Genomic DNA, 24,004 nt, shown 5'->3' with positions numbered 1-24,004 from the left:
TTAGAGAATCCGTCTCGACACTCCCAGCTTCCCTGAATAGAGCAGACCAAAGGTCCAAAGGCAGCAGGGTCAGAGGGGTCCCTGAAGAGAGCTTGCTACAGAGATAAGGACCAGGAGAGCAAGCAGATGACGGCATCAAGAATTACACGTGCCCAGGTCCTCTCAATGGGCTCCACTGGTCACTGTCGGCCTCCCAGCTTGGGAATGGGCAGGTGCACATACAGAGAAGGCAGGGTTTGATGAAGGCATCATCTGTTACTGAGGGATGGAACTCAGTGTTTTTCCTCTCTGCTCCTTCTGCAAATGCCCTGAGTGATGAATAGACATTTTGTTGCCTTCCTACACTGGCCATGAAGCATTTCACTTTCCTGATCATCTACCCACCCGCCCCCTGCTGTACTGGATCTGGCTCTCATTAGAGGAACCCTTTGCCTCTGTGTAGAAAGAATATCTTGTATATTGTATGGATGCATTGCCTGTCAATCAAAAAACCTATGGCCTATAGGGAAGGGTAAAATAGAAGGTAGGACAACTGGCAGGTAGAAAGGATTCTGGAATAGAGCCAGGTGAGGGAGATTTGCCCAGGAAGATGTAAGGACAAACACATGGTACCTGAGCAGAGGTAACCAGCCATGTGGCAGGATGTAGATTAGTACAAATGGGTTATTTTAAGTTATGAGCTAGTCAGATATATGCCCTAGGTATCTGTAAATATATTTTCAGTCTCCTGAGTTGTTATTCTGGGAGTTTGGGGCCTGAAGGAAAAACACGCACCCCGCTACACCTCTGTTTCTTCCATCTCACTTCCTCACTCTGCCCAGCTCTAGGACATTGATCTTGCACATGAGTGGCAGAGTGGGAAAGGCTCCAAGAGATACAGCAGGCTATGTATCCAGAGGAAATGGAACTCTGCAAAGCAGAGCAGATATCCACCCCATTAGCTCTGTACCACATACGGAATAAATAAATGGAAGTTAAAACTAAGAGGAAGGGAAAAGATCTGCTAGGGCCAGATGGATAATTCTAGAGAAAAAGAAATACAGCTTCAAGAACCTAGAGTTTCTGAGACCATTTAAAGAAGAGCTATTTTCCTTTATTTAAAGAAAAAACAACCTTTAAAGAGCAGACGAGGAAGCAAAATATGTTTAAGAGCAGTTGTTATACAGGGATTGTGGTGCTCCCAAAGTTGTTGACTGTTCTTTCTTGGGAAGCTCATAAATATTTGGTGGGTCCTATAAAAGTAGAGTAAGGAAGGGACAACAGGTTTGGAGAGTCACTGTGCAGCCAGCTCACTCAGGGGCTGCCAACACTGGGAGACTGTTACCTCCCCAGGATTTCTAATGGCTAGGGACAGGTACAGCTGTCGGAAGTTTATTGCAAATTTCCTTGACATGTCTTAGAACAAGGTGTTCAGGCATAAGACAGTCTCTACAAGACTGGCATTTTCTCAGGGTTGAGATAAGCAGAAGAGGCTTCCTCCTACATATAGTGTCAGGGACACTCCAAAAGGCTTCCAACGAAAGGAACCTTAGCAATCGTGCAATTCCACACGATCACTCTGAGGTGAAGAAGCTCAGGCCCAGGGAGAGGCAACGACCTGCACTGTGAACACCACCCAGAGCTCCCGGCTGCATCTGAGGGACATGTCTCTTTCTTTACATCACACCGAAGACATTGTGATGACTTAAGGTGTACTTACAAGCATCCAAAGAAGGGCACACTTTTCACTGATCTTATTTTGGGGGATTCCTCTCCTCCCCTCAAAAAAAAAAGGTTTCTCTATTTTTAGGAAGTGTACCCCCATAAGGCAAGAGGATGGTGAAAGAATCAAACATGCCTGAGAGAGAAAGCGGAAGGAACAGAGGTAAAAGTACTAATGCTCCAAGGGAGAACCTGCCTCCCTTGTTCTCAGCCCACACAAGGCTCTCCAGGAATTTGCAAGAATCTCACCATTTAAGCTCTTGTATGCAAAGATCAAATTAAATCCAACAGCCCAGAAAAGGAAAAAGCCCCAGAGAACAAAGTCTCAGTCTTGAGGGTCCCAAGCAGAATGAACAGAGTGTACATCCAGGTGCGGAGCCATCTGCACACGAATAGGAAAAGCTGTGGAAGAACCGTTCCCATCAGAGGGCGTGAAAGTATCCCAGAGACCCCTGAAGAAATGCCGGGGCGGATCTGACAGTACCATCACTGCAAGTGAGGTCCTGTGGACTCTGAAGTCCTGGGGCTCAGGGAAGCCTAAGGTGGCATAAGGTGCTGAGTCAGTCTGTGGGAGAGATCCTCATCTGGGGAGAGCTGCCTGATCTTTCTCACAGGAACAAATAACAAACAACAACAACACAATCCTCAAGACAAATAACCAACACGTTTACTCAACACCTAGACTCACACTAAGTGGAGTAATTAATGGTGGTCTGAAAATATGTCAGACGAAAAGTAGAGAGAAGTGGAGGACTGTAAACGTTTTTAAACTGGGCCAGGGTAGAAAGAAAAAAAATTAGATGACCTCCTTTTGGAGTCAAGAGATGTTTTGTGGTATTAGGAGATGGAAGGAGGAAATAATCACTAGCCGTTAGAAAACCTCGTGTGAACCCCACACACCGGCCCCCCCAGCAACCCAGTAACCCTGGCTCAAGAGCCAGACATTACAATCAGATTCTATGAGAGTTAAACTGCATAACAAGCCTGACGCCTGAAATGATGCATCACAGAACCCGTCAGGAGACGCTAGAAGCCGTTTCCCTTATCAATTTATGCAAATGTTCTTGGCAAACGAAACCCACCTTCCTTAGCACAGTAACTGGTGCACCAGACACCATGGAAGTTTAGCGTTTTACTATTTGTAATGAGGAATTCACAAGGTGTCCCTAAGGCCCTATCGCTTAACGGTTAACTGAAAAGGAAGTATGTGTTATAACCGGTGTGAATTAAAGAGTTGTACTGGGCTAAGTTACAGATTCACTCCTTGAGAAATTTTTGGCTTCGTGGTAATCAAAATAAACAAATTTGAGTTTAAGATTAATAGAGGCTAATCGGGACTGCAGGAAAACAGTGCATGGCTATGCTCAAGGAGATAGTTTCATTACATCGTCTCATAAGGCTCCTTCTGCCAGCGTAACTTAGACCAGCAGTGGACGGTATAGTCTAGACAGCTGTGGTAAACAGAGCAGTTGTCTAGGGAGTCCATCTGTGGGAAAGACAGCCAGGAGGTCCCCAGGCTGCTGTCTGGATTTGGCATAATACAGGATGGCTGGCTGATTGGGTGCAATTAATCTAGGAGCCGTTAGACAAAGGCTGGGGTATTGAGGACCTGCCAACCTTATAGGTAAGTATCAGGATGGAGAGTGAAGGAGAACACCACCAGAGCATGGCTCCTGCTTACCTCCATGGGCTTCTGCAACTTTTAAATAGAGCAGTTATAGGAAGATGGACACTGAAAAAAAAAAAAAAAGACCTAAGCCTCTTGGATGCAGCCATCTCTGTCGGTCCTAGTTTTCCTATTGCTTGAAAGCAATCACAAAGCATGCTGGGAAGGTTAGTATAAGTATCCAGATACAGGCCCTGAGGGTGATCTAGACCCAAGCCTGGCTTGACCTCTGTCTGAGCTTTGCATTTGGCAAGAAGCCTGGGGATTTCCCCAGTTTGCACATGGCAGACGCTCTCCCTGGGAAGGGAAAAAATTAATTTGACACAAGCAATCAATCCCACTGGAATGTTTGCGTACACTGAGCCAAGCAGAAATGGAGCCTAAAGGGAGTACTTCTGGGAGGTGATGGGAATTTTAATGTTGAAAAATGATACTGTGTCAAAAACTCAGTACAAGGAGAGGAGCAGATACAGTTGCTCCCAAAGCATGGACCACTTCACACGTGGGCACACACGCAGCTCGTACATGCACACTTAGAGACTTGCCATCCTCCTGGAAAAGGCTGCCCAACTATCAGTCAAGCTGGGTTCTGTTTTTTTGTTTTGTTTTGTTTTGTTTTCTATTCCAAATGTTTAGAGTTGGAAGAATGAAGCAATGTCAAATGCCCAAAGGTTACAGAGGCCCGAGAAACATGCCCATATCCTGTGTGATTCCTGTGGTTGCCAAGTTTGGTGAAAGTCCCATCACCCTTTACCACAACTGTAAACAACCCTTGGAAGTCACCTGCGGCTTCCACATCTCCCTCAAAGCCCCAGTCAGCTAGCGTGAAACCCTGCAGACTCTCTTGCCACTACGGTGCTTGTTTTATCAACCGTGTTTGAGTAGGCTCCTCCCTGTCTCTTCTTTTGCCTCTTCCAACATGATACACCTCGGAACGCTCCTAAATAGGCTTAAGTTGCTATTTTTATCCTATCATTTTAATACGTAGAATATTTTATAATTTCACACTGCTTAGAAGATAAAAATCCAATTCCTGGAATATAAAACCCAAATCCAGAAAACAGAAACCCCCCCACCCCAGAACTCACCCATATCTCCACACTCTTTTCCCCTGCCTCCTCTGACTCTTCCTCATCTCTGCATGCCTCTCTGGCTTTGCCTACATTTTTCCCCTATGCTTGGAACCCAGTTCCCACCCTGGACACGTCCCACTTGCCACTCTGGACAATGAGTCTCTCTACCCAATGACATTCACATATGCCCTACTCTATAATCAATCCACAAAAAAAAAAATCTCACTCCTGCCATATCACAGCCAACCACAACTTTAATCCTAGGATAAACTTGGGAAGATATAACGAGCTTAAAAATATAACTTATTACCCTCTACAAAAATATGAGTGTTTAGAAGGTGCATGCGTATATAGGGTAAGGAGATGAAGTTCTGTGGGGGGGGGGGGGGAAAGCAAGCCAAGACGGGAGTTGGATTACCTTGATTCTCTTTTTGAGACGATGGAGCTAAGCTGAGTTTATGCATGCCCTCACGGAAGATGGTTTTATTTACTGGTTTGTTTTGTTTTTGTTTTTGTTTTTGTTTTTTACCATCTCCACTCTCTGACACAGGAAAAGCTCAACTGTATGAGTTACAAGAGCATCCTCATACCTTGGGAGAGCTGGCCGTCCCTAATGAAGGCATCATCTAGAGAGCTTGACACAGTCCTAATTGCAGATTTGGCATCCAAAGAAAGTGGCTGCGGAAATGCAGGCTTTTCAGCCCAGGCCCAGAAGTCCCAGAAACTTGGCTCCACTTTCAAAACACTAAGAGATCCAAAACGGTATGAGACCGTCAAAATGATTCTCCCCAAAGCAAGCATGCTACATCACATGATGAGCTCAGGCCTCACAGGGGATGGACCAAGCAGTCTTGAGCTACAAAGACAAAAGGCTTCTGATGGGTAAAATGTCTCCAGAAAACAGGGCATAGGGATCCTACCTCCACCTACCACCTAGCCCTTATGCACTGAGTTCACCATCCTCCACCTGCTATCTGTTCTGCTGGGAACACCGGAGATGGGAGAGGCAGCCAGCATGTTCAACTTTGATATTGGCCTCAGAGACAGAAAGTGACTTTCCCAAACTGAACAATAGCAACGCCAGTCTCCTGAAACCCAGCCCACAGCTCTTAAGTTGGGCCCAACCACCCAACACCAACATTTACTGTGAGGCAGTGGCTCGCTCTATGAGCCAAGGCTGGCTTAAATTAGGCCCTCCCTGCCTCCACCTCCCAAGTGCTGGGACTAAAAGCATGTCATGCCACAGCCAGCCTGGCTGCTTAATTTTCAATCTAGATCGACTTGGCCTAGTGTGCCAGTCCTCTAGCTCCTGCATCCTTCATGAGGGGCAGTTACCCTTCGTCAAAAAAATTAATAATAATAATAATAATAATAATAACAATAATAATAATGTTTCTAGCTTCTAACACTGTTTGAACTCCAGAGTTCTGGAACGAACAGTACATAAAATATAAAGGTCTCTGTGTTAAAATAGGAAAAACAATTTTAGTTTAAGACAACAGTGAGCAAACAGCTCCACCTAAGAAGAGAAATATCCTTACTTTGGACTTAGCTGTTCTATCAGAAACTGACATCATTTGAAAGAAGAAAGGCTGACTAGATCCAGTTATTTTAGAAGGCTGAAATGACTTGGAAATCAAATCCTGGCAAGGGTACAGGCTCCTACCTCAATGTTAGTCAGATTTGCGACACCCAAACACCAGCCTCTCAGGTCTCTGCAGGACAGCTCTGTAAAGAATCCACCTCCACACCGGCCTTCCGAAACCAAGAGCTCCCTGAACGCTGACTGTGCTGCAGCTGCGTCTCTCTGGACCACAGCACAGATTGCCAAGTGCTTGTTAAATGCTTGCTGGAAGACTCAAGCCCACCACATCCTTGCATGTTTACATGCACATAAGGACGTAGACATACACAGAAGCACATACATGCATATAGGACTTCCTACAGCAATGCAGTCAGTAAGTTAGAAGCATAATTTCCCAACCTTTGTTTTGCCAAATCGTATTTAACTTGGGTAATAACTTTTTTAAATGTTGCATACTTTCCTCTTTTGCATATCCTTACATATATTTAACCTCCCCCTTGCTCTACCAGAAGCATCTATTTGCCTCAGGGAAGTTCAGGATAGTTATAGCAGCAGAGAAAATGTCAACGCTCAGCTGTTGATATCCGGGATAGGATTTTTTTTTAGTATGCAGCTTGAATAACTGAGCCCCCATGAACGTATCGAGAGCCAACCTGGGTGGACTGAGCAATGAGGTCACTTTCAATCAGAAGGGATGTTCACTGAAGATGCAACATAGAGGGGCTCCTTGCCGTGAGGAAAACAAGAAATCCCTCCTTGAGCATTTGAGGGAATGTGGGACAATTCAATCTAGAGCACACAGGAGGGTCTCAGCCCCCTACTTAAAGTCCAATGTCAAGTCTAGCCAAATTTGAGGGAGGGCAGCTTTAGAAATAGTCCAGAAGGTATAACAGTCTCTCTCTCTCTCTCTCTCTCTCTCTCTCTCTCTCTCTCTCTCTCTCTCTCTCTCTCTCACACACACACACACACACACACACACACACACACACACACACACACACACACACACACACAACCCGACCCATTTCAGGCCCTATAACAAGAGTTTCTGTTTTCTTCTCATCTCCCCTCTGTTGGTACTGAGCAACCTAGGCATCCACAAATCTCTGTTCCTTAGTATCGCACTGTGAGACTCAGAGACCAGAGAAAGGCTGGCCCAGGGTCTGGTCCAGGTGGCTACGCTGTCCCAAGACCCTGACTCCAGAGACAAAATAGTAAGGACTTCAGCTTTAGTGCCCTGCCCTCCGTTGGCACAATACTCCAAACAGCAACACTTCAGCCACACCATTGCCAGCACCTACACCAGAGATCAGATCGGATCAGCTCCACACAGAGAGCTTGGCAAACCAGCAAGCATGCCATGCCGTGGCTCTGTCCTTCTCCTGCTCGCACCACAGCCAGCACAAGTTCGAGTGAGCACCTCCACATACCCAGACCCTGTTCCGAAAAGAAGTAATAAACAAGTGGGAGGTAGGGATCTATGCCTCAAAACAAAACATTAATCCAAGACAGACTAGTTGAGAAAAGACTAGCATAAAATATTATAATAAAACAAACAAAAATTGGGTATGGACATGTGAATTAGCTCCACCGTAGGAAACTTTAAGAGCTACATTCTTCTCTCCTGTGAGTGTTTCTCGCAAAAGCAAACAGAACATATCACAAAATGTTTCACCCCAACTCCACTGCTGCTAATTTCCTACCAGACATGAAAAAAAAATGCAGTCCTTTAGTGTAGAACAAGCTGTCACTCTCTCCAAGTCCCCTGGCTCAGCTTTCAACCACACTCAGAACTAGGGGAGACCCCAGAGAAGAGCTGACAAAAATCCCCTCTCACGGAGTCAGCAATTCGGTTTTTTCCAAAGCATTTTCCTTTTCCCTCCTCCCTTTACCCCACACTATTCCTATGAGGTGTGGCAGGGAAGCACGTTGACCCCTTTCTTCAAATGAGGAAAGAGAGGTCCCATCTGTAAAAACAGGAATATGACCTGGCCTGGCCAATTCACAGAGCTGTTCAGCGCTGGAGAGGAGTGGAAACCGAGGCCCCCCTGAATCACTTCCTGGGATGACCTTAGCCAAGGACAGACATCTACACTTGCATGTACACACTGCAGTATCAAAGTTACCCTGCATTGAACCCCACAAGATGCCTGTGGCTTTGGGGGGGGTGTCAATTTTGAGTGAGAACCCAGCTTTTAATTCACTTAATGCATACAGCAAAAGAGGCCAAGAGGCGTGTACACCACTCATCTAAGTGACACTAACAGAAGCATCCTTAAACATTCCACAGGAAGTTATCTTTGGACAGCAAGGACAGGCTGTTCTAGAAATATCTAGAACCCACCGTTGTCCTAGTCACCTTTGAAAAGGATCAAAAGAAGAAGAAAAAAGTGAGTGGCCCTTCTTAGTATGGTTTGAACTAAATAGCGTCCCAGAAAAAAAAAAAAAAAACTAGTCCTAGTCCATGGAAAATCTGGGTTATAAATGTCTATCCTTGGAAGGAAGGTAAATAAAATACAGCACACAACAAAATGTAACATAGCTCTTAAAACAAAGGAAGCAAAGATGGACAGACTGACATGGAAAACTGTTCACAACTATAAAGTGATAAAAAAAAAAACAACTTGCAAAATAGCACACGTAGCATGACTCCTTTTTTGTTATTTAAAAGAGAGCTGTACATTTATGTAAACATAGTTATATATGCAACAGGCACATCTATCTGTTAGATTCATCAAAACATTTTGCGGGAGGGGAATCATATACTCTGTACATTTGTCCTATACACATATGTCCATTATTCAATATCAGTGTCTTTACCCTTTCACACAACTGATGACTCCTATGCTTTTCTATCTTTGTACGAAGGTTATTTGACCTATGCTTGTCTTGCTTTGTACAATGAAATATACATGTACTAGTGTGTTTTACATTTGAATCAAGTGGGGAAATGACTTAGTTCACAAAAAGTCTAACCACAACTCCGCCATTAGTTTTTCATCTTAAGTCAATAATCAAAAGCACATAATGAGCAGACAGAACAAAGGAAAGTATCTCTAGTTTGCGAACAAGGGTTCTCGGGGCAGCCGGGTTCCTAGTGGCCTTCGTGTCCTCCACATATCTCCATGTGTCCTGCGTCCTCTACAGTAAGCAGTCAGCAGCATTATAGTAATGGCGGTACTGCAGAGAACCCTGAGATATGAAAAAAAAATGGTGCTCTATAAAAGGGTACAGGAAAACTGGTCTTTCTCAGTGAACCATTGTCTTCCTACTTAAATTTGTTGAACTTAATGACAATGAAAACATTTTGCGTGCATCAATCAATGCGCGTAGGGAACCCTGGCCTTTCTTTTCCTAATCCAAACCCACAAACCATTCAAGGAAAAGAATCATGAGGCTGCCATGTTTAGCAGCTCTCTCAGCAACTGGCACAGTAGTCACCCACTCAGTACTGACTAGTGGAGGATCCATTTGCACATTTGCACTTTCCTGCTGGGGTTTTCAAAACAAAAACAAAAACAAAAAAAACAAAAAAACACCAGAATGCATGCATCTCTACTTACTTTTCCAGTGTTTATGAAATATGTGGATATTTATAATCAAGTGCTACAAAGGATCCCCTCTGACTAATTCATACTCAACAAATAGCTACATTCCACAGTGTTGACTTTACAAGTCTCTTTGTTTAAGATAGAATTGCCTGTCCACAAAAATTATTTTTATTTCCTTCACACAATATTGAGTAACTCCCAAATGGCATGCACACCAATAATTAGCTTTTATATATATATAAAAAAAGAAAAATCAGGCCAACAAATAATAGCTAAGCAACTATTATCTGTGATGCACTCAGCTGGGTGTTAAAAATACAGAAAGGTCCAAAGCAAAATGCATATACAGTGACCGTTGCTGAATATAGACATGAACATTTTCCAAGCTGAGGTCTCCAGGTGGTCTTGGAGCCCTCAGTTTCTAGAAGGACTTGTGACAATGCTGTTGTCCAAACCTGTATAGTATGTACCTCATACCTACTCCAGAAGAAGATACCAGCCAGAGATGCAGGTTTCCAGCCTAGAACCCACGGGATGGATCAGTATGCAGAACCCTGGCATGCTGGTCCACTCTGACATCACTGCAGAGATCATCTGTCTATGCAATTCTCACTCATTCCCCAGAGTCCGGTCTCTCATGTGTCCAGTTTGGCTCCTCTCTCCCCAAGCTCTCAGCATCTCTCCATGCTTGATCCTCATGCGCAGACAACTCAGGTCAGTTGACTGACAGCTCTAGCCTCTGACTAGGAAACCACCTAGACTTCCACACGTCCAGAGAAGCGGACAGCATCCCTTCCAGAGCTAGCCTCATTGCCCAGGAATCTCATCTCTCTGGCTGTTACGGAAGCCGACATCAGTCCTGATACCCTTCCCACAGGCATTCTACCTTTTAACACGTTCAGCCTCTACCACTGACCCCTCCTGTGACTTTTTCAAATATTCAAAAGTTTTCTACTTAAAAAAGAAAAAAAAAAAAGACAGCTTCACTAGACCTGATAACCCATTAAAATATTTTACTGAAGTTTAATATGTGTGCATAAAATCAAACATGTAAGCCTAAAATTTCACACTGTGTGTGTGTCTGTGTGCGTGTATCAAGTGCTCCAAAAATGTCCTTTTGGTACCGTTTAAGTTTTCCCTTTGCTTTCACCACTAAACTCTCTGAATAGCTGTCTGTAGTCACTGTGTTCGTTTTTAGTACCTTTTCACCCATTTAAACACAGGTCCCTGGTCAGTGACTTCCCCTCCACACACATCCAGGTGAGGCTGCTGATCCTCTGTGCTGTCACCACATGATGCACCATCATCCTAGAAAAACATACTGGTCCAATACTCGGTCAAGCATCTCCTTAGACTCCAGCATCCAACTAAGCCTTGTGCCAGCGCACTGGGGTATTGAGAAGGGGCTGGACGTCCTGTGCTTTCCCTGTGATCTAAAGCTGTGGCACTGTTCCAACGGAGCATCTTCAACAGCCACAACCCCAACAGGGAGTCCGGCCAATCTCCTTCTCCAACTGTTGACGAGCAGCAACTCCTGTTGTAAGTAGAGAGAGATGGAAATCCCACAGGAGCTCTGGACCCCTCCCTCTCAGCCCCCTTTGTCATATCCAATTAACCATCTGTCAGCCTCCAGGACCCCTTCTAGGCTCACTGTCCAGCTGCCAACTCAATGCTGTGCCTGCTACCCCCACCCACCCCGGGACGCTCATTGTCCCTAGATCCTGGGGTGAGAGTGTAAAAGGTGGAGATTTTAACCACAGCCCTTGTCTCTGAAACAAATGCAACTCCAAGCTTAAAACTCACATCCCTGCCTAGCTCTGCACAGTAAAGGAAGGAGAGAAGAGAGGGGCATGAAGTGAAGAAAGAAGGGAGGAGGAGAAAGAAAGCAAGAGTGAGGAAGGGGGAGGGAGGGAAGGAGGGAGGGAAGGAAGGACCTACTGAATGTCACAATTTTCATAATTTAGAATATAAAAGGATTCATCTAACCAGCAAAATGATGCTGTTACATATGTAATATAGTCACACTAGTCATCCATATAGACATATTATATTGCTAGCTACATAAGGTATATGACTATTTATAATATGACTATAATTGTCAAATGCTCTATATACCCACAAACACCAAGCAATCTTGAGAGGCAAGGACTTCTATACTTGTCTTCTAGATGAAAAAAACCAGAACTCAGAAGTTATAATTCACACAGTCTCACAGCTGCTAGGTTCCGTTCTGCTGGGTTCTGATTCTGGGACTGGGCCACACCTCAAAACACCTCTTCTGCTTCCGGGGAGGTAAGCCTGGTCTCCCTGAGTCACCGTTTGCTAGGTACCAGCACCCAGATTTCTACTCTGTCAGGTTAGGAAAGTATCCTAAGGATCCTTTGATGAAGTGGAGTGTTTTCCTTGATGACAATTCATTTGTCCCTATGACAGAGTTAGAGGGGGCACTTGGGGGATGGCAACAGAGTGTGGCATCTTCCTTCGTGTGTGTGTGTGTGTGTGTGTGTGTGTGTGTGTGTCTGTGTGTGTGTGTGCGTGTGTGTGTGTCTGTGTGTATGTCTGTATGTGTGTCTGTGTGTCTGTCTCTGTGTGTGTCTGTCTGTGTGTCTGTGTATGTGTGTGTGTCTTTCTCTGTGTGTGTGTCTGTCTCTGTGTGTGTGTGTCTGTCTGTGTGTCTGTGTATGTGTGTCTTTCTGTGTGTGTGTGTGTCTGTATCTGTGTGTGTCTATGTGTGTCTTTCTGTGTGTCTGTCTGTGTATGTCAGTGTGTATGTGTCTGTGTGTATGTGTCTGTGTGTCTATCTTTGTGTCTGTCTGTGTGTGTGAGTGTGTGTGTGTTTCTGTGTGTATATGTGTCTGTGTCTGTGTGTGAGTGTGTCTTTCTGTATGTGTGTAGGTCTGTGTGTGTTTGTGTTTGTGTGTTTCTGTGTGTGTGTATGTCTGTGTCTGTGTGTGTGTCTGTATGTGTGTGTGTATGTGTATGTGTGTGTGAGTGTGTCTGTGTGTGTGTGTGTTTGTGTGTGTGTGTGTGTGTGTGTGTGTAGTCCTGCTATGATACTTTTTCTGCTTCTGTTTCCTTTTAGGTAGCCTAAGCCTTTAGAATACCATGCATAGACACCAGGGCTAATTGATACTAGTCCCTGGGAGCCAGGGCTCCACTCCTCTACAGGAGGCTGCCCAGAGACCTAGCCTGAGTCAACTCCCATAGTGCTCTCCTCACCCTCACCCTCCCCACCACTCGCCTGCCTTCCTGGTTTTCCATGGGTGATTCTACGGGGCCCACTAGCCCGGAGCAGATCCACTAATTTTGGATGCCCAGGCCGTGCTTCCCAGCTTTCTGGCCAAAGGCCTCCGAAGCTCACTTCATTCAGACCACCTACTTCAGAGACCGCACATCCCTGACCCCTGCAAGAAAGAGATTCTTTCTACAGGAGCTGCCCACTAGACATCCTGTGTCCTGGCTAACCAGTGACTTTACTGAGGTCTGCCTTCCCTCTGGTCCCTAAGAAAGATGCATCTCCTTATGGACCAAAGCAGAACTGCTCAGCAGACCTAGAGATGCACCCCTTCAGGCTGAGGCTGGGAAGTTAGCTGAGTGGTAGAACATCTGAGGCCCTAAGTTGGAGGCCATGAAGCACGAAACAGGTATCCAGGCTCACCCGGGACCTTTTCCCACCAATGGCTCTTCTCTTCTTCTCTTCCCTACATACCCACACTCTGCCTCCTCCTGTGTGCCTTCTCCTTCTTCTTCACCCCCGGTACTCACATATCTTCCTTACCTTAAAAAAAAAACCCTACCCCCACGTCTGCCCCATCTCTAACCACTTCTTCACTATTTTTAACCTTCCCTTCACAGCCAAACCTTCCCCACGAGCCATCTACATGCACTCCCACCTCTTCCTCCCCAGCCACTTGCTCTCCGTTCCCGGCGCCATTTCAATTCCACCTCCCCGCACACGACTGAAACCCATTTCCCAGGTTACCGATGGCCTCCCTGACTGCAGAACCCAAGGTGTTTGCTCAGCCCTGCTGATCACCTGCTTTCCTCTAACCCTCGGCTGGTTCCCTTCCAGCCCTTCGCTTCAGTCTGCAGCTCTGGCCTTGGCCTGCTGCCCTTAAGTCTGTGTACGCTTTTCATTTATTATCTCATCCATTCCGATAGCTCCAGCCACAACTTTCCTTCAGATGCCTCCCAAATCTATATTTCCGACTCTGGCCTCCCTCCAAGGCTCCAGGCTCCCTTCGATACTCGCCTACTAAATCAACACTTGCCTTAGCTGTGCGCTTGACACCTGAAATATGGCATGTCCCAAAGCGGTTTCTCCAAATCCTCCCTCTCCTCCTGGTCCCCACAGCTGCTTCCCCTCTTCCCAACTCCTGATTCTCATCAGTGCCCCAAGTCGCCCAGGCTTGAGCTTTCGTGCCAACCTCCTCTGCATGCCATTTGTCAGGTCCCATAGGCTCAACCTCCACAAAGTCACCTCCTTCCCTTGTCTACCACCATGCCTCAAGTTCAGACCCTCCTAAGATACCACAGTGGTCTCTCAGGCAGCAGCCTCTTCCTCCTCAGGGCTCGCAGACCCAAGTTCTTCATCACACCACTGCCCCCATTCAGAGAAATCCACAACACTTCCTTCCCCCCCACCCCCCGCCAAAACTGACTGCAGGAAGCACCAACTCACTGACCTTCCATTCAAAACATCCATACCCTGTAAATGCTTAACAAAGCAATTGATCAGTGTGGTCCCCACCCACTTCTGAGTCTCAACCCCTAGCGAACCTCTACCTGTCTCTTCTGGGTCCCATAGACTGGACTGTAATAGTTGTAATAACTGAGCATGAAGGCGCATGTCTGTTCAGCCTGGGAGTGCAACACTTTCTTGCTTTCATGCCTGCTGAAGACATAGCTACTCCCCAAAGTGTGCAGGCCACCCGCCACCTCTCTTGTTTATGCCTGGTATCCATGCTTTCCAGCAAATACCTGACTCACTCCTAATAATGCTATGGGGGCGGACCGGGAGGAGACAGAGCTAATGCTCCAAGTTTCTTTTTCACTTTCCTGAATGAATGCCTCCGTCCTCCCAGCAGATTCTTTCTGTTCCCTCTCTCTTCAGCAGACACGATTTCAAGCAGATCTATTGATCCAACAGCTCTATGGCTGCCAGTCATTTCCTAGTTATTTCGCTGTCAGTCATCCACCCGAACAAGGTGTGGCAGGAAGCGTCTCCACGACAAACAGAGGAGGAACTGGAAGAGACCGATTCTGTGCACCCACCTGAAGCTCAGCAGAAGAAGCAAGCCAGCCTGTTCTCACCAGGCTCCTCTCAGAAGCGTGGGGCCATGTGGCTCGGGGCATAGGAAGGGGCCGCAGGAGGCTAGCGTATTGACTCCTTTGTGCAAGAGTTAAAAATAGAAGTACCCTTACTGGTTGTGATAGGATGGCCCATCCAGTCCCCTTGGGAAAGAAGAGCGATTAGGATCACCTCTCCTCTCGGACCGAACGGCCCTGTGGAGGTCAGATTAAATAAGATAACTGCTTGTCAAAGAGGCGCTGAGAGAAACAGAACGCTCCATTTGGAATAACTATCTGCAGATGCTCGGATATCATTGTGCCGCTTATAAAGACCGTTCACCATGTCTTACTCGGATCTCTCAACAGCCCTATAAGGGAACCCGGTAGAAGAGATTATGTAGATGACAAAGTCACACGTCCAAGTCATCCACACAAGTAGGGAGCAAAAAGGAGTATCACCTTCCGGCTCTCACGCATGACCTTCCCTCACAGACTTTTTCTCCCCTTTCAGCCCATTAAGTCCAAGTGCTCCCAGAGGGAGTATATTTATATTTATATCCACTTCCCTTCCTGTTCTTTAGTCTTTCCTTTGATGGCCTGATAGACTTGCATGGTGTGTGACTGCGGCAGACACCCAGTATATATCTGTCAAACAAGTGACTGCAGGAAAGAGCCTTGAGGCCCAAAGTCAACCTTCTAAATCCACAGGCAGGCAAGGCTCCTTGCCTCCCCCACACTGCTGTCCTGGCACCTTCCCCAGGCATGTGACACTCTACCCAGCAGCCTTCCAGAGGTGTCCACTGCATAACTACAACAGCAGCCGCAATACAACACCAACAGCCAGGCCCTAGTTACTAGGGCTTTCTGAGCTGCCACTGTGCGAAGACATCACTGGATGCCTTACACTCCTTTTCTACTTAAGCATCTCAAACTGCAAAGCAAGCTTACTACACCTAGTTTGCAGGATTCCTAAAGATGAGTGACAGCGAGCAATTTGCCCCAGAACAAACCCCTAGTCAGTGCTGTGCTTATCTGATCCAAGGCACAAGGCATCCTGGCTAGTCCAGGGTTTTCCCCATCAGTACTATTCACGGGTTTTGACTAGACAGTTCTTTGTTGCCCTGTGCACCGTAAGAATATTTAGCAGCACCCTAGACCTGCCTACCAATTGGAAGCCCAAAGGAAACTGTTCCATGAGTTGTGACAATCAAAACAAGGCCTCCCAACATTGCATGATGCTCTCTAAGGTGCGGAGCGGCATTGCTCCTGGCCAAGAACCACTGTGGCCCCCTGTGCTGCCCCAGAGACAGAAGCCAAGTGCAAGTAGGAGGAACTCTGAAAAGGGTCTGTTCTCTGAAAACTAGTCCATTCGCTCTGGGTCTGAGATTTACAAGCAGGAAGAGTTTTCATACCTGTAACCTCACTTCTCTCTGTGGCTCCAGTCCAGCCTAAGACTTCCTCCTCCCTTAAAGGACCATCAAATATAGCTGGACAAAGCTGCCAATAACTATTGTCTTGGCAGCCAACGACACAAGGATGAAGCCAAGCCTCCACAACCTTACAGAGGTAGAGCTGAGTGCCAGCAGTATATTCTGAAATGGGTTAACATGGGAATCACCCACTTAAAACACGGCATTCCTCTCCCGAAATGCTGAGTCCTCTCAGCACATCTCCAGAAGCCCCCAGAACAAGCAGATGCCTGAACTGATGGCTGACGGGAGCAGACGAGAACTAAGAAACATACACTAAGCATTGGGCTGGGATGGCTGGATGTGTTTACATCATCTGAAAGAAGCAATCTGAATTGAGAAAAATGCCTCCAAAGGGCTGGACTGGAGGCAAGTCTATAGGGAAATTGTCTCGACTGGTGATTGACGTGGGAGGACTCAGCCCACTGTGGGTGCTACCACCTCTGAGAAGGTGGTCCCTGGGGTGTACAAGCAAACAAACTGAGCAAGCCAGGGGGAGCAAAGCAGTAAGCACTCTTCCATGGCCTCTGCATGATTTCTGCCTCCGAGTTCCTGCCCTATTTGAGTTCCTGTCCTAACTGGGATTGGGACTATAAGATGAAATAAACCCTGTCCTTGCCAACCTGCTTTTGGTCGTGGTGTTTGATCACAGCAATGGGAATCCTATCTAAGACACTGGGCATAATCTTTACCTTGTGAAGTGTCAAGAGTCACTCAAAGGAGGTGTCGTGCTCTGCTGAAAAAAAAGAGTGAAGAGGATTTCTCCCTTCCCAGGTGCCTAGCAATGCACAGACTACGTCCTGATAGTCACTCAAAGAACTGCACACGAAGTATGTTGTTACTTCAAAGTCTTCCTCTTCTACGACAGGGACTGGCAGTGGTGTGTCTTCCTGCACAGGCGGGTTGGAGTAATTACCTGCGTCTGAGAAGTGAGGCAGCGAGTAGGACGTGATATAACCTAGCTTCAACAATTGCTTATGTTTAGCCAGGTCTGTTATATCTCAAAGGGAGAGTTTGCGATGAATTGTACGATATCTTAAATGCTTTGTACTTGCCTCCAAAAGATAAACAATTTTAATGGGGAGGTAGGTCCTACATATAGGAAAAGGCTAAACAATAATTCAATAACAGTGACGCAGCGAGAAAAAGATAGACACTGGGGGGTTTTACAGAGGTAGTCGTAAATTGTAAATGTGTCTTAAAAAAAAGAAAAAAGACAGCCCACAAATCTTGAAGAATGTGGTGGATTTGGAGGCTATGGGGTCTGGTGGGGATGATCACTAAGAGTCAACATGCCTTAGACAAGGGGAACGAAGCTGGCTAGAACCGTGCAGCTAAGTGTGGACTTGACCCACAGACACCAGGGAGTCACTGCAGGTTCAAAAACCAGACAGTAACACGGTGAAAGCATGTTCTAGGGAGAGTTATCAGCCCCCAGGGATGGTGTAGAGAGGGGACAGATTTTGAAGGATGAGAAGAGGACTATGAAGGGAGTCCATCCTCCCTTCCTCACGATGAGGACGAACAACAGGCTATCTATGCAGGACTGTGCAGCAAGGTTTGCTAGAGAAGGAAAATTCCTCGAATTAATACCAAGTCTTTAAACACCGTGCCTGGGGAAGAAAGGATGCCGCTTACAGAACTGCGAAAGTGACGGGGAGAAGGTGCTCTGGGGAGTTGGAAACAGAGTCAGAAAGCTGAGCTGGGCTTGCCCAACGCCTAGTCAACAGTCTCTTTCCTGTGGAAAACGTCTGACTGCAGAAGCAAACAAGCTCAGCAGAAACCCAGGCATAGACCGCACCTCACAGCAACGTCTTTTCATTTGTCTTCATCTTTTGTCTTTGCGTTTTAAAGGAAGAGCTTTCTCTCTTGCTCAAAGCCAAGCCGTGAGCTGCGCTATGGAGCCTACTCTTCCGTCTCTGGGATCCCACGCAGCAGCAGCCACCTCTGATTTTCCTCTCCATAATGAGAGTGTGCTCTCGCTCTTCTCTCTCTCTGTCTCTCTGTGTGTCTGTCTCTCTGTCTGTCTCTCTGTCTGTCTCTGTCCATCTGTCTCTCTCTCTCTCTCTCTCTCTCTCTCTCTCTCTCTCTCTCTCTCTCTTTCTCCCCAAACCACCTAGGACAAAAACCCAGTGCCCCCAGAGGTAGCTCCCAGTGTCATTTTTTTTCTAGCCCTCCTGCTTGGCCTGGCTGCCCCATCATCACATCAGAGCTCACGTGGACTCCCTGAGGTCCCCAGGACCCAGGCTCCATTCTGTCACCTCTTTGCTATTCTTCCTCCACCCCCTCCCTCTGGGTGCTCCAAGCACATCAGAGGACCACTCCTGCCTGTGCCTTGAGCCACATAGATGTGCACCTCCAACTCCTCATACATAAGCATAGATAAAGCGCCTGCCTACTGTCCTCAGGCAGACCACATCAGTCATCTGGGACAGTCCATTCTTGGGCTCTCAACTCAGCTACTTCTCCCCACATGACTTGTGTGTGTGTGTGCCAGTAAAACTCAGCATTTCTACCTCTAACAATGTCTCTTAGAGTCAGCCCTGGCTCCCCATCCTGCCTGCCATCAAAACAGAGCAAGCTCCCCAGCCCCCACCTGCATCTCCCTCGATCTTTCTTTTCCCCCCACTTCATCAATGTCCCTCCAGGACTAATGTTTCCAAACAGTACTTTCTTTATGATGTGTCCTTACTCGGACACCATCAATGGCTCCCCGTTTCTCTTGAATCAAGTCCAGGCTCCTCTTCAGGAGGTTTCAAAACTCCTTTCTTTGTGTCTATTATACTTAGCCGACCCTGCTCCCCATCCTTACTAGCCTAGCCTTTCCCCTCAGTCAACCCAGGCTCCTCAAAGCCCCCATTCTTTCACCTCTACCCAATCTCCCTGCCCCACCCACTTCAGAGACCACCCTGGGCTCCACTTCCTCTAGATGTGGCAACTCTCTAACCTACAGCATCGCATCGTAATCCTCAGCAATCATCTAATTAGCAGTCTGTAAGTTCTTGAGGACAGAAGCCACTTTGCTGATTTCTCCTGAGCCCCACAGCACCCTGGACAGCAGAAGATCCCTAGTAGGTGTGTTTCAAAGTCCTTGTTGGTCAGTAGTTTCCTGTCCTCCCCGTCATGAGTGTCCGAGTTCCCTTCTCTGACTTACAACCATAACCACTAAAAAGTTAAGATTCAATTAAAATTAAAAACCTGTAACAACGACCAAGAAAATTAAAACAAAACAAAACAAAAACCCTTTAACATACTTTCTCAGGCTTGAAACATAATTCTGAGGAAGACAGGACCTTATCAATCTATACTATACTATAAAATGCTCTATAGGAGTAGAGGGAGTTCTAGATCCTTGTAAAGTAAAAAGCAGTGATATTTGGAGAATCTCATTTAATCAGTTGGTCATGAAAACTAAAAAACTAAAAAAAAAAATCCAAATAAAGAGAAAGCAGGTAAGCAAAACAAATAAAATGACTAAATTATTTAAAACAAGCCTAATTAGAGACCTAGTATGCCAGAATTTTGACAAAGTAATTGCCAGTCTGCTCTTTGTACATACAAATTTTTCCACCAGAAAGAAGGGGGTAATTCTGGTGGTGGAAACTTTGAACAATCTGTTTGATGGTTCCTTGGTTGCTCAATTAAAAACATTTATAATTCAACCAGCCAACCAGGTACAGAGCTATGTTCCAGCGAAGACACGAATCAAAAAAAATGCAATGGTTCAGAAACATAACCTTTCCAGACTTAAGAACCCCCAGCAAGGGCCTCTGTGGTAGCCTGCAAGTAGACTGAAGGCGAAAGGCCAGAGCACAGAGGGCCATGAGGCAGGACAGGTGCTATTCTAGCCTTGTCTCTTCAGCAGCTTGTCACAGGGTAGCAATCATTTGCAGGTTTGTGTATAAAGGATGTTAACTGTCTCTGGTTCTAAGTACCCATGAGGTCTAGCCTCCCTCACCACCCTCCCGGGCTGAAGGACATTACCCCAGTAGGAAACTGACCCCAGCCCAGTCTTACTCTGTGATTTGAGACCAGCCCAGACAATGAAAGCAAGAGTGGTTTGGAAAGGCCTTAGGGAAAGTAGCCAATTAACAAGTCTCTAGAATAACACTACAAAATGAATGCTTATTTTAAAAAAGAAGAAGAAGAAGAAAGAGGAGGAGGAGGAAAGAAGACAGGAAGAGGAAAGGAAGAAGAGAAAAGAGAGGGAGAGGAGAGGACTATAAATTCACATCACAGTGTTTTTTTCCCCAAAGCTAGAAGATCCAGCTGCTTGGCCAGGCTGGGATGCAAGTGGGGTCTGGTAGACCTCCTTGTGAATGTTTCCAGATACCACTTAGCTTCCCTAGATTTGGTGGGGGGAGGTGGGGGGTTATAAACTCAAGTCAGGTACCTCTTTAGAATGCATGCTTTGGTTTCTAGGAGAGGAGAGAGGATCAGGCAACAAAGAGGGTGGGGAGGGGGAGGAAGGAGGAAAGTAAAAATGCTGACTCTGGGGATGGAGGAGGGGGGGAGGGCAGGCTGAGTCCTGAAAGCAGGGAAGGATGACAGGAGCCTCTTCCCCCTCGCCAGACCCTGGCATCAAGTCCTGTCCTCCAGCTCTTTTCCTCCCCAGACCAATTAGAGATGACCATATGGGCCAATTAAGTCTTGACTTCCAAAGCCACAAGTTTCCCTACACAGCGCCCTCCCTGCTCCCTTCCAGGGAGTGGACCTCCAGGGTAAAGCAACAGGGTTAGGAAACAGATGGATGAGCAGCCAGCGGAGCTAACTTGACCCCCTGACCCCTACCAGTTCATGTCCTCTGATCCAACTTTCCCAAAGGCAGGGCAGATGTGTGGGGCACCCGTAACTTATCTGAGTCCTTGGGACAAAGATTTCCAGACAAAATGGTTGCAGACGTGTGGGGAGCTGGGGAACTGCACAACGGAGCTGGTGGAAGCTACAGGTACATGGGGAGGTGGGGGACTCCTTGGTGATGTATGAAACAGGGCTACAGGTGGTAGGAGATGAGGGCGATCCGTTTCTGTTCTGGAGAAGGGACAAGTAGAAGCAGCGAATAGGAGAAGCTACAGACCTGCTGCATGGGAGATGCAGAGGCGCAGAGCGCTGGAAAGCCATCCCGGGCTCCACGCGCTGCAGGCAAGCAAAGATTTGGTGGGTGTGTATTGAGAGGGACGCTAACTCACACTTCCAGAAATAAGCGATTCTTAAGTAAAACTCATCGGTCCCCGGAGCTGGAGAAAGGATCAAGAAGCAGGTCCAAGGTGCCCCTAGTCCTCCCAGCGGGTCCAAAGTCCCAGATGCCGCTACCCTACACGCACCCGGAAAGGTCTCTCCCAGCCTGGCTCCTGCCTGACAGTACGCAGCCTGAGCGCCTCGCGACCCCTGCTGCCCTTCTCCGCACATCAGGGCCCCGAGCCCTGGAGAGAAGAAGGGGTACGGATTTCGGGCAGCCTGGGAGCCCCGCAGACAGGCACCGTGGGAGTGGGGAGCCGAGGGAGGGGCCGGGACACCGGTAGCTGGAGCGGCGCGCTGCAAAGTGATCCAGCGTCGCCTGGAGAAGGCGGCCCAAGGGGACTGCCTCCCGCCTCCCCAACACAGACTCCCGCAACTGGGGTAAACGCAGAGGGGCGCCCAGCCCCCACGCCCTCCCTAAAACGCACACAGCACCGTCAGAACAACGTGAACCTCCACAACTCCAGCCCCGACGACCGCGGGAGGCTGCCTCCGACTCGCACGCCCCGGCGGCAGCTTGCGGTCCCCAAACTTGTCCAACACACTGCGTCCAAGGCGGCCGCCCTCACCCCCGCCCCGAAGCCCTGCCCGACCTTACCTGTTCTGAAAAAGGCGTCCACGTCCGAGTCCGCCGCTCCCCCTTCCTCCGACGCCCCCTCCGGGGGGTTCATGACTGGGGGAGGGCGTCCGCGGGCAGCCGGGAGCAGGCGAAGCCTGGGGCCGAGGGCGGCGCGGCGCCCAGTGGGCGGAGGGCGCGGCGGCCGTGGCCAAGAAGCCGGCGGCCGCGGGGCTCCCGGGTGCGGGTGCGGGCGCGGGGCGGGGGTCTGCGGCGGGGGGCGCTGAGCCTCCTCAAGCGGCGGCGCGCGGCGGGCTGGGGGCGCCTATCGCCGGTTCCCCCATGGTCCCCTTCTCCGGGGCGCTGGCCGCCTGCTGTCTGGCCCCGGCCGGGCCGGGGTCCCGGCTGCCTGCGCGCCCGCGGTGCCCGGCAGCGGCAGCTGGCTCTCCTCGCCCGTCCGCCCGTCTCTATTGTTCAGCCCCGCTCGGCTCTCTCCTCTTTATTTTTCCTCCTCCCTCCCACCCTCCCTGTCTCCCTACCTCCTCCCTCCCTCGCTCAGCTCGCTCTCTCGCTACCTCCCTCCCGGCTCCCTGGCTAGCTAGCGAGCTCTCGGGCTCCCCCTCTGGCTCCCGCTGCCGCGGCTCGGGTGGCTCCTCCCGGACTCTTGCTCCTTTGGTCGGGGCCAACAATGACCGGGCTGCGCCGAGCTGCAGAAACGCTCCCGTGGGCCCGGGCTTGCGCCCCACGGCGCCACGCGCCCTTCCCCGAGGGCCCGCTCCGGTTCTCCCGGAGCCCAGCCCGAGCTATTGTTCGGGCCGCACTAGGCCGGCTTCCTGAGCCCCGCAGGAAAAAGCCCGGGCCGAGGAGGCGGCAGGGCGGAGGGCGGGGCTGCCGGGCGTCCTCCGGGCTCGCGAGGGGTCTCTGCGGCCGCGGCGGAGGCGCTCCCGGTCCTGCCACCAACCCACTCCACCCTGCCCCCAGGTGCGCGCTGGGAACCCCGACCTGCCTGCACGCCTCCTTCAACCCTCCCGCTCAGCACCCAAGCCGAGCTGGCCTGTCCCTAGAGGTTGGACTTCATCCCTCTCCTTCCAGACCAGCCCCTGGTCGCCCTGCCTCCGAGGCCTCTCCGATCCTCCTTACCATCCCTCCTTAGGTCTCCCCTTTTCAGCTGTTCTTCTTTACCCCCATTCAACACCCCTTTCAACATCTCTGAGCGGTTCTAAGAATCCTCGTCCCGTTTATTCCTCTTGTGGATGCCTCCCTGCCTATCTTTCCCGTCCTGTCACTCTTTTGTGTCTCTCATTTGTCTCTGTCTTGCCATGGTCCTTGGCCTGCATCTCAGGGCTCCTCTTGGACAGCTGTCAAAACTCCCTAATCCCTAGGGCTCTCTCTGTTCTGCCCTTCTCCAGTGAATGGAGAGATCCAGTTGGCCTGGATAAAGGGGGTGTTGCAGCGAGCTGAATTTCAATTTCAATTCAAGTAGAAAGAAGGGCTGAGGAGAAACGGGGATAACCGAAAAAAGGGGGGGAAGGGAGGCGGTGGAGGGGGAAAGCAGATGTTGTATGGAGTAATTAATGCAGTGATTGAATTGTGGCAATCGGTTTTTAGGCAATAATTAAACAATAACTAGTTGGTAGTGTGTTAGTGGCCATAGAATGGGGGCCTTCATACCTGAGAACTTAAAGTGATGTGTGGAAAGCTATTGGCTGCCGCCTTACCCAAGCAGTTGGAGGGAGGAGGCACTACCTGGCCTGATGTGGTAGAACGCACCTAATGGGAAAACCAGGTGCTCATCTAAAGTCAAGGGCCTCCTACCCATTATCCCTGATCTCCTGAATCTGTTTGTCTCTGGCAATCTAATTTGGTCCTGCCT

General features: G+C 48.5%; 1 protein-coding gene across 10 annotated transcripts in view; it reads right to left on the bottom strand.

The window, feature by feature from the left end:
- The window catches only part of KALRN (kalirin RhoGEF kinase), a gene marked incomplete at its 3' end in the record, with an annotated part of 605,161 nt that extends 582,590 nt beyond the window's left edge, over positions 1-22,571 (bottom strand). For 5 of the 10 annotated variants that reach the window (XM_084802084.1, XM_084802076.1, XM_084802107.1 and 2 more), the window contains exon 1: positions 22,174-22,570. In XM_084802084.1, coding sequence (XP_084658210.1) covers positions 22,174-22,246 — 73 coding nt within the window. In that variant the 5' untranslated portion in view covers positions 22,247-22,570. Of the gene's footprint in view, positions 1-22,173 lie in introns of all 10 variants that reach the window. The other 5 variants (XM_084802077.1, XM_084802105.1, XM_084802081.1 and 2 more) reach the window with 5 other exon arrangements.
- Positions 22,572-24,004: the final 1,433 nt, after the last annotated feature.

The sequence above is a fragment of the Acomys minous genome (genome assembly GCF_964271855.1).
Source record: "Acomys minous genome assembly, chromosome: 11".
NCBI classification, from domain to species: Eukaryota; Metazoa; Chordata; class Mammalia; order Rodentia; family Muridae; genus Acomys; species Acomys minous.
Note: the sequence above shows the minus strand (reverse complement) of the source record. Positions and strands in the feature narration are given on the sequence as shown.